The 16096-nt window shown below is 34.6% G+C and overlaps 2 protein-coding genes across 2 annotated transcripts; both read right to left on the minus strand.

The window, feature by feature from the left end:
* Window positions 1-709: 709 nt before the first annotated feature.
* On the minus strand, window positions 710-9373 carry LOC123911089 (phospholipase A I). Its single transcript, XM_045962434.1, has 18 exons — window positions 8411-9373; window positions 7839-7986; window positions 7327-7405; window positions 7094-7247; window positions 6798-7007; window positions 6459-6704; window positions 5817-5979; window positions 5468-5728; window positions 5260-5381; window positions 4543-4704; window positions 4211-4400; window positions 3962-4098; window positions 3627-3765; window positions 3214-3417; window positions 2652-3120; window positions 2339-2555; window positions 2165-2254; window positions 710-1267 (listed from the first exon to the last, which is right to left on the minus strand). Exons 1-18 carry the CDS (start codon window positions 8963-8965, stop codon window positions 827-829), a joined length of 3987 nt encoding a protein of 1328 aa, XP_045818390.1. The 5' UTR covers window positions 8966-9373; the 3' UTR covers window positions 710-826.
* A 2528-nt stretch (window positions 9374-11901) lies between these two features.
* On the minus strand, window positions 11902-15193 carry LOC123909738 (N6-mAMP deaminase). Its single transcript, XM_045960619.1, has 11 exons — window positions 14930-15193; window positions 14783-14853; window positions 14306-14397; window positions 14156-14215; window positions 13833-14072; window positions 13668-13744; window positions 13504-13573; window positions 13313-13426; window positions 12926-12992; window positions 12339-12443; window positions 11902-12248 (listed from the first exon to the last, which is right to left on the minus strand). The coding sequence occupies exons 1-11, from the start codon at window positions 15004-15006 to the stop codon at window positions 12124-12126; spliced, it is 1098 nt and encodes a 365-aa protein (XP_045816575.1). The 5' UTR covers window positions 15007-15193; the 3' UTR covers window positions 11902-12123.
* Between the last annotated feature and the right edge of the window lie 903 nt (window positions 15194-16096).

The raw sequence follows: 16096 nt of genomic DNA on the forward strand, positions 1-16096 counted from the left end.
TATGGGTGGGAAAAAAAAAAACACCGAACATTATTATATCTACTCCCTGTGTGTTTCACTGAGTGTATTCCACAATCAACCATTATGCATGCATGCATGCATATGGACTCATGAAGCCCATAGTAAAGCAGCATAATCTTTACTATTGTTTTGACTAGGGTCATTGATCAAGTTTTTCTTACTTTTTCTCCTTGATTTCAGCATTAGATTTTGGAAACAAGAACGGTCAACTCAGAATATGTTACAAGTTTCAGTAATTGCTTGCCTGGAACTTACAGATTATTACCAACCATATTGAAAACCAACTTATTGTTTGCTAAACAGGTGTTAGAATTTTGACCTTTAAAGGATAATATATAAAGCTGAATAAACTATAGAGTATTAGGGAATCTGGTTTACAAAATAATGACGCTATTTCAAATTCGAATTTAGAAGATCTGCAGAGATAATGAACCCCAGGTGTAATGACATAAAGTAAAATTATTACGACCCAACTATATTATAGTGAAAACAAATGGAGGAGCATAATGTAATGGAAACATTTAGAGCAAATGTAAAATAAACCCTCTCAATATTTTTCTTTTTTAAGTCTGATTTTTAGTCCTCTATTTAAGAATGTAACTGAAGTTTACATCAATATGTATTAGTCACACAGGCACAAGGAAACAAACTAACAGAGGGATATAGTAAACAAATGACAGTGCATGTGTTTATATGCCTCAAAATTGGTTATCCACTCTATAATTTTATATATGCTCTCACACAAGAGACTCATTCTTTGTTTTTTGATTTTTTTTAATTATTATTTTGTAAGATTCAGAACAAATTATTGTACACCAGGGAGATGGCACACATACCCCATTCTTCGATGAGAGGCGAGGGCATGTTGCAAAGCAACATTGACACTAGCACCCTCCCTAAATAATGATTCATACAACTGACAAATAAATTGTGACAGTTCCTCTTCATCATCGTCCCAAAAAGAAGCGATGTCCACATTTTTCTCAGCATCACTATCTTCCCAGTCACTTAATGGACTGGCCGGTATGTTCTCATCATCTCCTTCATCCTCTCCAATTTCAAACTTTCCATTTTCCATCACATTCAGCTCATTTGTACCATCCAAGGTTGTCAACTGAGGTTCGGGGGGTTCATTTGAAGAACATATAACAGCTTTGGCACCAGAGTCGAGAAAGGCCTTGATAAGAGCAAGAGTAGGTCCATATGTCCCTGTGCATATAATTATCCTGTCTCTCCAAGCTCCAACCTAGATTATTAAAGATGCCAACGAAAGCATAAAACAGAAATGAGTCAGAACATTTTCATGTATATGAATGACAGGATCTAAAGCTCCAAATAACTAGCAATTTCTCTCCCTTCTACCCTCCTACACCATTAAAAATGTTTTTGCACTGGAGAACATAGATGCCATACAACACTAACTCCAGTACATCTTAAGCTGAAGGCATAAGAAAGGAAGGCATGGTTCTCATCGATATTAAAAAGCTATGACGACAAGCTATTGTTGTGTTATTGTCATTCTTATTCAAAACAAAGATTGTTCCTAGAAAAGTAGGTGATGAGAAAAATATTTGACTAAGCAAATGTTTCGATTCACTTCTGGGAGAGCCAAAAGTGATTCTGAAGACTTCAAATTAATTTTTGGTGTCTTTGGGGGCCTACACTCTAGTTTATTATTCGACTAAATTTCATGTAAATGTATCCAATTATAAACCATTTTACCTTAACTCACTTTTAACTAAATTTTACAAAACCAATTCATCAAAATCTATTTTCACCACCGTAGAACCAAACTGTAGATGATCCTTACAGGCCTACGATACCCACACAGTCAAGATGCTTTAAAAATCAGGCAAAGCTATTGTCACAGCAAAATTATAATCCATACAGAGGGGTTTCTCGAAAGTCTATTTTCAAAGAAGGAATGTGTTATATTCCCAATATATTCACCCATAAAAGGCCAGTTAAATCAACGGGCTAACATTCAACCACCATTCTATACCATAAACCTCAAGATTAGACCGATGAAAGAGAAGGATGTATAACAGCCAATAAGAGTGCCCTTAATAGTTTAAGTGAAGCTCCATCAAAATTTATATCCAGAGGGACAATTAGAAATTTAAAGTGGGAGCAGCGCACATACCATCCATCGTACATCATCAGCTGATAAGTGCATAGAAGGGACAGTCCTACGAAACATATACGAACCAATTTCTTGATTATCTTCCATTACCTACAAAAGAGATATCCAGCTCAAGCTTCAAATATATTATTTGATTTCAAAACCTTATAAAGAAGACAAAGGATGTAGATATACCAGGGTTTGACGTCCTAGATATCGGTGAACAATGCCACCAATTTGGAAATAAGGTTTAAAGGCAACTAAATCAGATATAGTAGAAACATTGGCTAGGAGAGATGCACCCTTTCTGCGATGGCTCCTCATTGTTGACAATAAACTGAATTTTACACTTTGTAGAAACTTCTCAGCAAGCTCTCCAGGTTCAGCCACCACAAATACATCATTGTGCCAACTTAATAAAAGGGCAGCATTATCAGTGTTCCATCTATATGTAGAAAAATAACTTGGTTACCACGAACAGGGATTTATAAAACATATTAGCAAATACCTAATAATTAAGCCATCTGAGTCAGCTTGAAGAGTCAAATGGATAACACCCACTTGTGGGGAATTCTGCAATTTCTCATGCAATGCTTTGACAGGCATAGAGAACTGTCTAAGTCCTCGAGGAGACAATGGAGGTGATGCAACTGTTTTTCCCTGTAGACCATCTAAACTTAAAGGGGGGACCAGATCAATTCGTCCAATCCTTTGACCAATATCAGGACTATACACGAGTGGACTTGAAGGGAAGCTTCCTGTAAACAGAGGTGACGCAAATGGAGTTGGGAATGCAGATGATGGCACTGTCTTTACAGCCCCAGACAAACCTTGCATGAGGGATAGTCGTATGCCATTACGAGCACAAAATGACTCAAGTCCCCGGGCATGGTGGATCGATCTTCCAGAATCCGGATTATGTGAAGCTTCAACAAGTAGAACATTACGCCTCCATCCTAAAGTGGGGCCATTCACACCTGATAAAACAGGATAAAAACAATCTCAATATTTAAGGGAGGAATCAATGAAAGTGAAAATTTACATCGTAGAAAACTTATGATCCACAATACCCTCAATTGACTCTTTTGTCTTGGGCAATTTAGTTCTCAGATTCGCTGACCACTTGTCCTCATGCTGCAAAGGAAGAAGCAATCTCTCGCAGGCATTTTCAAATGCTAGATGATTCTGCTGTATATATTCTTCAACTGAAGATTCCAACCTTAGCCAAATAGTTGGATCTGTCTCATCAAGTTCCATATCACAGCGTTCATCAACTGTAAGGCAAGAAACACATAGAACACTTACTGAGAATAAGTTCTTTTGAAGTATATCAGCTGTTTAATGACACTTCATTAAACAAAGAAAAAAATGAAGTTAAAATTGAAAGAGAATAAGAAATTTCTGAAAATTGATTCAAATAGAATTGGATGAAAGGTAAATGAAGATTATTCCATTCCTACACTCCAAAATGCAAGCAAGATACCTGGATTGAAACGATAATAATGTATCTCAGGAAGCATAGGTAGCAATGTACTTAAAGCTTCCTCCACCCTATCAACAGAGCATGCACTCTCTACCAACACTTGTCCAGTATCCATATAGCGCCAACCACCTTTTCGTATCTACAATACAATAATAAAATTAGTAACTCGAGAACTTCAACAGTCAATAACAAGTCTCTTAAAATAAAATTTAACAATCAAATTCTTTCTAACTTTCATGTTTAAGGAAAAATGTGACACCGGAATAACTACCAAGGTCCTTGATTTTCTTTTCCAAATGCAGAATATTATTAGATTTAAAACAAAGATTATTTACCTTAGTTGGAACAGAACCGCATCCTATCGAAACAAGACAATCAATTTTTGTGTCAGGCCACAGAAGTTGCGCTTCTCTTATTGCGAAAATTGTAGGATTATTTGCCACTATTGCTCCATCTTGCCAGCGGTTGACATCTTAGGGCCATTGGAGGATGAAGAGATACATGTCAAAAACAATACAGAAAAGGAAAAAACAAAAACTTAAATACAGGCAAATTGATGCAAACAACAGCAGAGCCATCAGTACCATCAGAGAAATCATCAAGATAATACGGAGCAGCAGACGACGCTCTGATAGCCTGCCAGACTTGATGCTTACAACTTCCAATGAATGCACTGCGCTTATAGCCTACATGTGCACTCATAGGTGATGTTAACACAGCGATCCCTGAACTGTCTGATGCTCCAAGAGCCACCTCGGGTGTTCCAGCAGGGTACTACAATTGTGGATGGTAAAAGCAGAAAGGGTGAGCGGGCAAGAGAATTGAAGATTATCAAGAACCAATATATCAAAAACCATGGAAAAGTGTAACTTAGAAGCCATTATAAACACCAACAAAAAAATAAATAGATTCACACCTGATAATTGCGAAATATGAAGGGTTGTGCTGGCATCATGTTCACTAAGGTTGATACTACAAAAACTTTGGGCACATTTTTTACAGCAGAATCGATTAATAGATCCCCATCCTCATCAGCACACATTTCCTTCAATAGCCTCTCAAACTGATCTGCACTGTGCTGCAAGACAACAAGTTAAAATACTGCTTTAGGGCATCGAATTAGAAATACAGAGATAGATAAATATAGCTGTCCAAATTGCTAACAGCTGCAGAGAAAAGAATACATTATGCACTATGCTAATACCTATGTATCTCATGCAGCAGCTTCTATTTGCATTTATATATAATAAACATTGCTATAGTTGAAATCTGTTATTAATCAGTTAGGTCAAAGTTCAAACAAACTGACAACTATTAGTTAGTTTAGCTTTTTTTTTAATGATAAATATTGGTTTTTACTCCCTCCGGTTTTTTTTATAAGTGGCAAATCACAAATACCAAAGAGTACATAAAAAAATAGTTAATACTACTTTATATTCCAAAAATACCCATTGCCATTCGTCAGATGATTTAAATGTTTTATAATTATTTAAAGAAATTTAATATTGACTATTCATTGGTAGTTGGTCAAGATTAATTCATATTGTAAGAGCATGTTCAAATGTATGTAAGAGAGAGAGAGGGGTGATAAAAAAAATTGACAAAAAAAAGAACAAAGAAAAGAAGTGCATACTTTTGATCCGTGAACAACAACTCTAAAACTTTGTGATGAACTCTTATAAAGTTGATCTAACTTGTCTCTCCAAGTTGCAGCTTCGTTGTCCTTGGGAACAGGCTCAGCAAAAACAAGTTTCCCTGATTAAAAATTGATTCAGCTTACTAACAATGGCAGGCCATATAAATAGATCCATAAAATTTTAAAATATAATCTGTGCCATTACCAAGATTTTTGTATATATCTTCACATTCTTCTAAAGTCATTAACTTCATCCCAAGGGAAACAGCTAGCATTCCACCCGTTGATGTACCGCATATTAAATCAAATAACTCATGTATTCGTTTTCCAGTCCCCTTTTCAATTTCCTTTAACATTTGCACGGTTGCTAAACCTTTCATCCCACCTCCATCCATTGAGAGTATGCGAAGCCCTTGCTTTGCCACTTGTCTCCCTCTTATTGCACGCCTCAGATTTTCATTTTCTCCTACAACAAAAGCAAGAATGAATTAACCCATTCAATAATCAGAATAAAACTCTCTGAAAAACAGAAAAATTTATATCCAGAGACAAACCAAGAATTGCCAAAGCACGTGCGGCAGCTTTATAAACACGTGGTGCAGTTGCAACAGCCAGGCGTAGGAGAAGTTCTCGCAAGCTTTCAGAAGTAACAAGGATGCGACGATTCTCCAGACAAAAGGCCAAATTCCCAACAGCTAACAGAGCTAGCCTTTGCACCTATGGAGTAAACCTTTAAATTAAAAGATTGTAAAATATAAGGATTTTGTTTGATTTCAGAAATAGTTTAGTGTTTTAATTTTTTTCACTTTTAAATTTTAATTACAAAATAACCACTTGTTTTTGGCGTGTTAATTGTTTGCACCTATGGAGTAAACCTTTAAATTAAAAGATTGTAAAATATAATGATTTGTTTGATTTCAGAACTTGTTTAGTGTTTTAATTTTTTTCACTTTTAAATTTTAATTGCAAAATAACCACTTTTGTTTTTGCTGTGTTAATTGTTGGCCAAGATTTGTACATGAAATAGTTAAAACAAAAAAGATTGTTTTCTACTGTTTCCCATCATGCATCTCTTTGAAAGACAAAAAACAGAATGAAAATATGACAGTTCTCTAATTAAAAGTGAAAACAAAAAATATTTTATCAAACTTGTATGGAATCAATTAAATCATTATAACGAAAAGAAACTAACTTGCCTCTGGATCTTTATGCGCACATAAGATTTTCAATGATTTCAAAACATCCTTTGTCAACATCTTCTCAGCAACAATATCAGATGTGAAAGCCAACCGAACCACAACTTGCAATACAGATATAACCTCTTCCCGACCTGCAGACTTCAGAACTATTCCAATTGGTTGCATAATATCTGCCTTCATCAGCTGCAGTGCGACAGAATCATCAGAGGCAAGGGCTGAAAGAGCAGAGCAGGCTTGTTCAACCTGTAAAATATTAAGAATAATCATGATGATCAAATGTAGCAGCAGAATAAACATAAAAAACTTGTGGTGATCTCTAGACCCACTAAAACATACCACGTGACAGTTGTCACTGCTTATCATACTTATGAGCTGCCGCACTGCATTCTCGTCTTTACCTACAAATTCTCTATTTCCTTGGTCTTGCATAATCTTCCCTAGAGCAGATGCTAGTAAAGGGTGATGACAAGAAGAAAAACGGAATATAAGAGAGAAAGCAGCACTAAGTTTATGCCTAGATGCACCAAAATATGAACTGTTTTCCATCTGCAATGACCAGCAAAAGTATTTTAATTAAATATGTAATATGTTTTAATCACAGAAAATAGTCCAGTTAGTTTGCAAAATGCTACCTCTATTTGCACGTTTACTGATCTCAAATTTTCATCTGCGACAATCCTAATATTTGCAAGAGAAAGATGACGAAGTTTGTGCAGGGGCAAAATTTCCGGAAGAAACTCAAGAGGATTTCCAAATAGCCTAAGAACACGTAGTTCAGACATAGCCCTATAATACATGGCAACAGTAAGACCAGAATAATACATGAAGTCCAAACAAATTCGCAAAAACCATCTAATCCAAAAACCTGAAGTCAAGAAGAGGCCGAACAAGCCTGTTGTGTTCCAATGACAACTCCACCAATTCCACACACTGTCTCAGTTCCGCTGCTCAAAAAGCAAAAATAAAAAATCAGATAAAATCAAGAAACAAAAACTAATCTTAAAACCTCAAAATACTTCAGGAAATATCTCAATAACAAATACTACAGGGGAGGGCATTCAATGTGGGTCTGGAATCCAGAAGGTCATTTTGAACACATTGCTGCATTAAATGAGGCCCAAAACATCCCTTACCAAATACAATCAATGTTTCAATGTTTGTTTTCAGTTGGTAGCTTCATGTAACCTAACATTGCTCATTACTTTCAAGTAGTGCTGTTGGAGGATGTGAAAATCTTTCTACTACTAACCAAACATTGCTAAGTGCACTTATTAGAGGATGTGAAAATCTTTCTACTTGTACAAGGCACACACATTTATAAACAACTGATTCAATACTATCCTTGCATGGTAATAATCTGGACAACGAGAAGCTTACCAGGTACAGATATAAGCATGTTGTTGTCAACTCTAAGCACTCTTAAGCTTCTTAGCTCACCAAGCTCGGGTGGCAAAACAGCCAGCTTGTTGTTATTTAGATAAAGTTTTTCAATATGCGGCAATTGTGTAAGCTCTACTGGAAATACCTGTACACAAATATAGTATTAAAAACACCCCTGATCCAACTCAATCGTGTTTGATTTCCACGCCTAAATTATAAAACCCAATGCACTTCCAAAGCATCAGGGAACACATAACATGCAAGCAAACATAACAATACAACATGAATATTTCATGCTACTTAGCAATAAATCAGAGAATAAACAAAACCAGACTAACTAATTCCTTCGATTTTGGAAATTATACATATCAATCAACAGCCATCAGATTTACAAAATTATAAATATGAATCACAAAGGTAAAACCTAACTGCATGTTAAAAATTTAAAGTCACAAATTCAAATTATTAATTAACTGCATAAAATTATATTCATATCAGAAGAATAATGTAATGATAAAATGAACTTGATAACCGGAACTCGCATTGAACAAGGACAAAATAAAGCTCACCGTCAAGCCACAGCCACAAATACTGAGCACAGCAAGACTGGTCCAATGTTGGCCGCCACCACGGGGAATACTATCTTCAGCTTCCGGCGACGAGGGAACCAAATCAGAGCGCAACAACCGTGTCAAAACACCAGTACCATCAGTCTGTTGACCAGAGTTAACCGCCTTAGCCATTGTAATAGCTCTGAGTGGATCCCTTCTCTTAACAACTTTCATAACCAAATCCACCGAATTCTGATCATCTTCACGAGGCAACAGCTCAATCACAACCGTATCCTGCGGCATCGGTAAAGCCACCATGAGTTGTGACTGAAGCTTAAGAGCAACCTGATCTTCATCATCCGATGATGACCAATCCAATTCAATTCGAAAACCGAGGTCCTGATCTTGAGAAAGGATTGAGGAGTTTGAAGATGAAGAAGATGATGACGATGCTGATGACGAACGAGATGAGGTTGAAGTCCGAGCGAGACTCTCCGGTGGATCGTCGTTACCATAGCTGAGAGTGAGGTGGAAGATTTCGGAAGGTCTCTTCCAACCTAATCCCCAAGACATTATGAAATTGCGATCGAGATGTAAGAAGATTCAGTTATACCATAAGAGTTATCAATTATCATCGGTGAAAATTAACTTGATTGTTCTAGATTGTTCGGTGGTGTATTCGGATTTCGGATCCAATTAATCTTGAATGCGATTACTGATTGGTGATTGGAATTCAAGAAATCAAGAATGTGATAATGAATGCACAAGAAAGGTAATGTGCTGTGTTTTCCAGTTTTCAGAATGAACCGAACGAAGCAATGTATTGTTGTTTGGTAAGAGATGCTTATTTACCAGTTAATTAATTACATAAATCCCATCAAATTCTGAACCACTGTCCTTTCTTCTTTTTAATCACCTTTTTTTTTTCTGAGAAAAATCCTTTTTACCTTTGTCAAAATAGATAATGTCATTTTCTTGCTTAATTGCATTTTTTTGTTCACCACCATTATTTGATTGTACCGTTTAATCTAGTTTGGGGATCAGTTTTATCATCAAGTGATTCTAACCTCATTCTAATTGTAATTGTAGGGGATCGAACTACGCTTCTAAATTCAACGTCAATTACCGTTAAATCAATTAGCTATTGATTAGTTGCATTTTCTTTTGCTTGTATAGACAAAATAATGCTTCTTCCATCACTTATAAGATTTGTTATGTATGGCGGTTTAGAAGAAACCATGGCCTACTGAATTTTATATTGGATTTGGTAAATTTAACCTTTCCTTAATTAAACTTTTTCTATTTGATTTTATTGATATTCCCTAATGGGTTCTGCTAACATGTGCCCTAAGGGCACATTTTAAGGTGCATTTAATTAACTAATATCCCATTTAATTTACTTTAAAAATAGCAATAATCAATTTTATTAATTAAAAGACATGGTTCACTATATTTATTACCCTTTTAAGAAAATTGCATAGACAAAATATAATACTTATCAAATACTTGATGTATGATCACGCGCTTGGTCAATTTTTTTTGCTACAAAACTTTTCTTTTTAAGTGAAAAACAAATTATAGTAAGTATTATAAAATTCTAAAACATATTAGCAATTCAAAAGTTAAAATAGTACTAACCATCGTTACCATTACAACATAATACTATAATTAATACTCGATTTTGTTCACCAAAAAAAAAAACAAAAAACACAAGTTAACATAAATCAAGTATTACCTGGAGTACTATAAGCCCGATTGTTAACAAACCAAGAAAAAATTCGATGCATATAATTATGGTCGTATTACCAAGCGCGTGATCATAAATCAAATTTGGCATCATATCATATTTTGCATTTTCAATTCTTTTAAATAGGCAATAAATATAGTGGATCATATCTTTTAATTAATAAAGTTAATTATTGCTATTTTTGAAATAAATTAAGTGGGATATTAGTTAATTAAATGCACTTTAAAATGTGCCCTTAGGGCACATGTTAGCATTTGCCTTCGCGAATTGCTAGGTTATACTCTCAAAAGCAATTATTTTTTGGATTTTTTTGTAAAATACTAATTTAATTTTTTTTTATCATTATTTAATCACATATCTTTCAATAAATTTGACACCAAAATCTTATAGTATCTTCTAGGCAATATACTATTTATTTTCTTACACGAAATGAAAAACACTGCAGAAATTTATACATGCAATTATAAAGTCTCAAATTTGAATTCGTATAAAAACATCTAATTTGAATAAAAGCATCTACCTAATAATATCAACATTTTTTCTTTTTTATTTATTTTTTAATAAATCAACATTTGTTCATTTGAGCTAATATTTATAGACAATATTAATACAGTGTCACTTTTAATTCTATTTTTTTACGATTATTTTGTTTTTGACAGAATTTTTTTACGATTATGTTTCTTACGTATGTTTTTTGGAACCTTACATATGTTAAAAAGTGATTGGTTAATACTATAATTTTTTTGGAACCTTACATATGTTTGACTTGCAATTAGGGTTGGGAATAGGCCAGGCGGCCTACAGGGGCCTTCAGCCTGGCCTGTATAAGCCTGGCCTGGCCTGGTTATTAAAAATGCCAGGCTTAGGCTTTGAAAACGGCCTGTTTACATAAATAGGCCAGGCTTATGCTTCTAAAAAGGCCTACGAAGCCTGATAGGCCGGCCTGTTTATAATAATTATTATTTATATAATATTATTATTTATATCTTATAAAAAAATATTATTTATATAAATATTATTAGCTTTTAATTATTGCGACTTTTCGTAATCGTATTTGTTATTTTATTAGTTTTTAATTATTGTGTTAATCATATTATTAGCTTTTTCTTAATGTTGTAGAAATTATAAAAATTTAAATGTGAACTTTTTAAGGCCTGTTTAGCCTATTTAAAAAAACTATATAGAGAAGTTTTAATGTAACACAGGCTTTTAAACAGGCTACAAGGCCAGGCCAGACTTTTAAAAGGCTCAGGCCAGACCAAAAAAAATAACATTTGATAGGCCACAGGCCAGGCTCAGGCCTGAAAAAAAATCGTAGGCCAGGCTCAGGCCTGTCAAGGCCTGGCCTGTTCCCAACCCTACTTGCAATGTATATTCATGAGGGTACACTTATAATTATCAAAATACCCTTGACATGTTATACATGTTTTTTTAATCTACAAATTATATTAAAAAGTTGAATGGCAAGTGAAATATGGATATAAAAATTGATAGAAATGGTTGAATAAATTCCTGAGTATTATTTTGGACTGCATAAAATTAAACTCATGCTTTGGTCTACTGTTGGAATCTTGCATCCCCAAGAAAAAGAGTCTCTTGTTGTATTGCATGGCATAATATGGACAAGAACATAGCCACTCATCTAGTCATCTATAGTGGTCAAATATAAAATTTGGCTTATAGCAGCCACTTGATCAACACATACCTAATGCCTAATGACTTGACCATCTCCAATTTCACTAACCACTGAAACCTCCCAGAATAATCACTTGAATACCTGATTTATAAATGATTTTTTACGAATAACCAATTTCAATCTATTCTGAAGCACCAGACGGAAGTACCAGCCTAAGCGAACCTTGTTAACTAATTGTCTACTAACATAATAGCAGTAAGTTGCGTCCCCTCGCTGTAAACTAGTAAGCATCATAACATCGAATGACCTAAATACACATCCACACAATCCCCATGTACGTAACTCTATCTAGAGCTCCAGATTCTTTGCTGCTGAACTAAAAATATTTCTTAAATCTTCCTTTACCGTATTATCCGCAAATATAAATTCAACTGCATTCTTTGATAACTCAAACGTCTCCTTCCTTCCAAGGCCTACATAGCATCCAAATCAACAAGTAGTCAGCAAAGTTTATTAGCCATTAGTTTGAATTCTATTGAGTGCGTGAGTATAGTCAAACTTACCAAATGAAGAAGCAGCAATTTTGTATTCGTTGGAGACACTGGTAGAGAACACACCTGAGTCATCAGTACACAGGACTACAGGATGTTTTGCATTATACAAATCCACTGCAACAACAAAAGCATGATATTACTGATTGAACTTGATTCCTTGATCAAAGTCTAATATACAGCTGCGTGGAATGAATTCAGAAGGGGGATCACTGGATCAGCTTCTCTTGGTGAAAAATGTCTTTCCTGGTTCTGTGAGGGTATTTATGTTCTATTTTAAAGATAAAACTCCTAAATTCCCTAATTCTCTCTTATATGGCCCTTTAAAGTCAATACCATTAATAAATATATGATAATTACATATGAATGAAAGGCAAACAAGCAACAAGTTGTGCCGCTAACCCTTTTTGAATTGCAAAACCAAATTCTCTTAAAAAAAAAATAATCACCGTTGCCGGGGATCAAACCCGGGTCACCCGCGTGACAGGCGGGAATACTTACCACTATACTACAACGACTGATGTAAACAATACAACGAGGTTCTTTTATTAATTCTATATTTATGATTTTCAATTTAAAAAATAAACAAAAGAACCTACCAAAATGATGAGCATCTATTGATGGAACGGACAATGTCCTAATATTTGATGTCAAACAAAGTTCAACCTGAAAATGATGATATAGAATATATGTAACTTGGCAATTAAAATATTGGGAAGAGAAAATATCATATGCATTCAAACTTGGCCACAATCAGAAGCTCTTAAGGGATGATTAGTAGAAGTAGGACATCGTGACTTCCACTTATTCCGGATCAAATAAAACTTCAAATTTGACAGGGAAAAAATGTTTGAGTATGCATAACCATTTACCTATTGATTATTTACAAGGAAAATTTTCCTCTTGTTGCCACACAAATCATAATACATTACTACTATTTTGGTTTATCATATCATTAGTGTAACTAAAGGCATCACAAGTCCTACCAGAATTTTAGAGGACTTCAGCTTTCTCCAATGGTCCTCCTCAAAGAAACATGCATGTCCAATCCTCTCGGGAAGAAAGTCAAGCATATCATGTATCTCCCTCGAATTAGGTACCTAAAAACATTAGGTCATAAAAATAAACCAGCCAGGGAAACAACAACAGTAACAGGTACAGGAAAATACTAAAGCACCTCTCCACAATGAAGAGTTACACTGAGACCTTGTTCTCGTGCAAATTTTAATGCTGGCAAATATGTAACCCTGCAAATGATAACAAGTGATTTTGAGCTTAAGCATCAAATTTTAATATTTGAAATAAAATACTACACTGGAATCGTTGATCAAGCTGATATACCATTCACCAACAGCTGGATTCCCAGACAGGTCAATTCCAGCGACCCCAAAATGCCTCATTTTCAGCGCAAGCATGACCTGCAGAAAAGAAGCGGATTATTCAAAGGAAGTAACAAACAGCCTTAAGTTTGCTCAAATCATTTCATTATTTGTGCATTATACTTACAGTCTCCATTGCTGCTTCTGTTGTCTCCCTACGGTCAATGCTTAAGAGAAGCCTAACAAAGATCTTTTTCCTAGTATTTTCATTACATTTATCATTTGTGGTTGAGAGTAAAGGATTCGAAAGATGTTTAAGCTCCTCACTGTTCGGAATAAAATCCACATCAACTGAACTGACAGCTCTTAGACCTTCGAGTACAGCTTCAATATAAGAGTGTTTGCTCATTCCTTTGGAGTCATTTTTCTGCATGAAATTAAGAACATATTTTCTTCACCAAATCCATGGAAACAAGTACACAAAACTACAAACTGAGATCGTTTAGCTACCTTTGGAGTAGTCCTCAACTCGACATATACAACATTCTCTGAAGCAAAATCTTCAACTACCTGCTTATAGAAGTTGCTAGCATAAATGCAAAAGCAATAAATTTGAATTAATAAAATATCGACAGTTAGGCACTAAGCAATCAGACATACTTCTTTAGTAATTCTTGTAACAGTCGCGTGATCAGTTGTAAGAATGTGGATCACATCAAACAGCTTGAATACCTCGGCTAATGAACGATCATCTGTATTTATAAAACCATAATCAGTATTAACAAAAGCAATCAAGTCTTTTTTCCACTGCAGGGCTACTCTAATTTTTTATTTTATTTTTGAATGGCAAATATATTATTATTAATAACCAGGTCTCTGCACAAGACGAACAGAGACCCGTAAACCAGGTCTCTGCCACGAAACTCTAATTTCTATCTAATAATAAATGCTGGTAAACTAAATACAGTCCATTTAATTGGTCCCTAAATGTGTGAAGCGGTGTCACTATATTACAGTCCCTAAATGTACCGAAATTATAATAATAGTGAAATGTATACATATGAATATGATTCATCCATCCTAAAAAGCAAATTGATAACATTAGTGAGATTGGAAGAGAAGAAAGAGAGGGCATACTTTTGAGGATAACATGCTCTACTTGGGAGAAATCTATGAGACCTTTATCACCCAAACCTTTAGCAAGTTCTCTGGGAAAAGAAAAAGATTAAATAAATAGAGGTGAAGTGTTGGGGGAAAAGTAGAAGGAGAAAAAACAAAACTTACAGAAGGGTGGAATCTCGAATGGATCCATTAAGGTGAGCATGGAGTTCTACCTTTGGCATTGACACACACCACTCCATCTTTCTCTTTTTACTTCTTACGAGACGAGACCGCTATTTTTTGGTCAAACAACCATACGACGATGGATTTAATCCACGAAGTTGACTCTAATTGGTTCTTCTAAATAGGTGACAATGAACAGAAGCAATGTGAGAATGGATGCGGTGATATTGAAGACAACCCACCCATGTTCTGGGTTTTTCATTTACCTTTTTTATTATAATTTTTTTTGGCTTACACCTTTTTTTTATAATTATTTTTAATAATAATAATAATAATAATAAATATAATAAAATAAATTACAAATTATTTTTATTTAATTGAATTTAAAAATAAAACTTTACACTGTCACGTCGCATAAATTGACTTGGTTAATTTTAAGTCTACTCATTTATCAGAATCATAGTTCGACAATTCTTAAGTCAACTCAGACATAATAAATATAAAGTGGATTGATAAAGTTTGAAATATATGGTAAAAGTTTTAGTCAAACTTTGTGGCCTTTTCATAAACATCAGGACTCCGATGAGACAATTACTACAACCAGTTAATATGATCGGAGTCTCGTTATCAAAATTATCTTTATCATTCGTATATTAGTCGAATTAGGTGATATTGAACGGTGAAATTAATAAAAATTGAAATATCCGGTCAAACTTAGTCAAATATTATTGTCCTTTTATAAAAATTAGGTCTACAATAAGACAGTTATTACAATCAGTCTGTACCTTTGAAATTCGATCATCAAAATTCTTATTATCATTCGTATGTTAGTCCAATTAGGTGATATTGAACGGTCTGATTGATAAAATATCCTGTAAAAATCAGCTTTAGTCAAACCTCATGGCCCTTTCATAAAAATTAGGTCTCCGATGAGACAATTATTACGATCTCTTTGTATATTTGGAGTCCGATCATAAAAGATTCTCATTCGTGTGTTAGTCCAGTTATGTGATATTGAATGGTCGGATTGATAACATATGAAATATCTGGTAACAATCGATAGTTTTAGACAGTTATTACAATCGGTGTTTACATTCGTATTCTTATCATCAGAACTCTCATTCTCATTAGCGGACCTGGGGGTGAGCTGAGGTGGGCCACGGCCCA

The sequence above is a fragment of the Trifolium pratense genome, linkage group LG2 (assembly GCF_020283565.1).
Source record: "Trifolium pratense cultivar HEN17-A07 linkage group LG2, ARS_RC_1.1, whole genome shotgun sequence".
Classification (NCBI taxonomy): domain Eukaryota; kingdom Viridiplantae; phylum Streptophyta; class Magnoliopsida; order Fabales; family Fabaceae; genus Trifolium; species Trifolium pratense.

Excerpts from the sequence above, each read along its gene's own strand:
- LOC123911089 (XM_045962434.1), bottom strand. The coding sequence starts at position 8,965 with ATGTCTTGGGGATTAGGTTGGAAGAGACCTTCCGAAATCTTCCACCTC. Across the intron at positions 4,401-4,542 it reads TCATATTTCGCAATTATCAG|TACCCTGCTGGAACACCCGA; the intron begins GTGTGAATCTAT and ends CCACAATTGTAG. Across the intron at positions 4,099-4,210 it reads TCTTGATGATTTCTCTGATG|ATGTCAACCGCTGGCAAGAT; the intron begins GTACTGATGGCT and ends AATGGCCCTAAG.
- LOC123909738 (XM_045960619.1), bottom strand. The coding sequence starts at position 15,006 with ATGGAGTGGTGTGTGTCAATGCCAAAGGTAGAACTCCATGCTCACCTT. Across the intron at positions 12,444-12,925 it reads AATAGATGCTCATCATTTTG|TGGATTTGTATAATGCAAAA; the intron begins GTAGGTTCTTTT and ends TTGTTGTTGCAG. Across the intron at positions 12,249-12,338 it reads AATTGCTGCTTCTTCATTTG|GCCTTGGAAGGAAGGAGACG; the intron begins GTAAGTTTGACT and ends GATGCTATGTAG.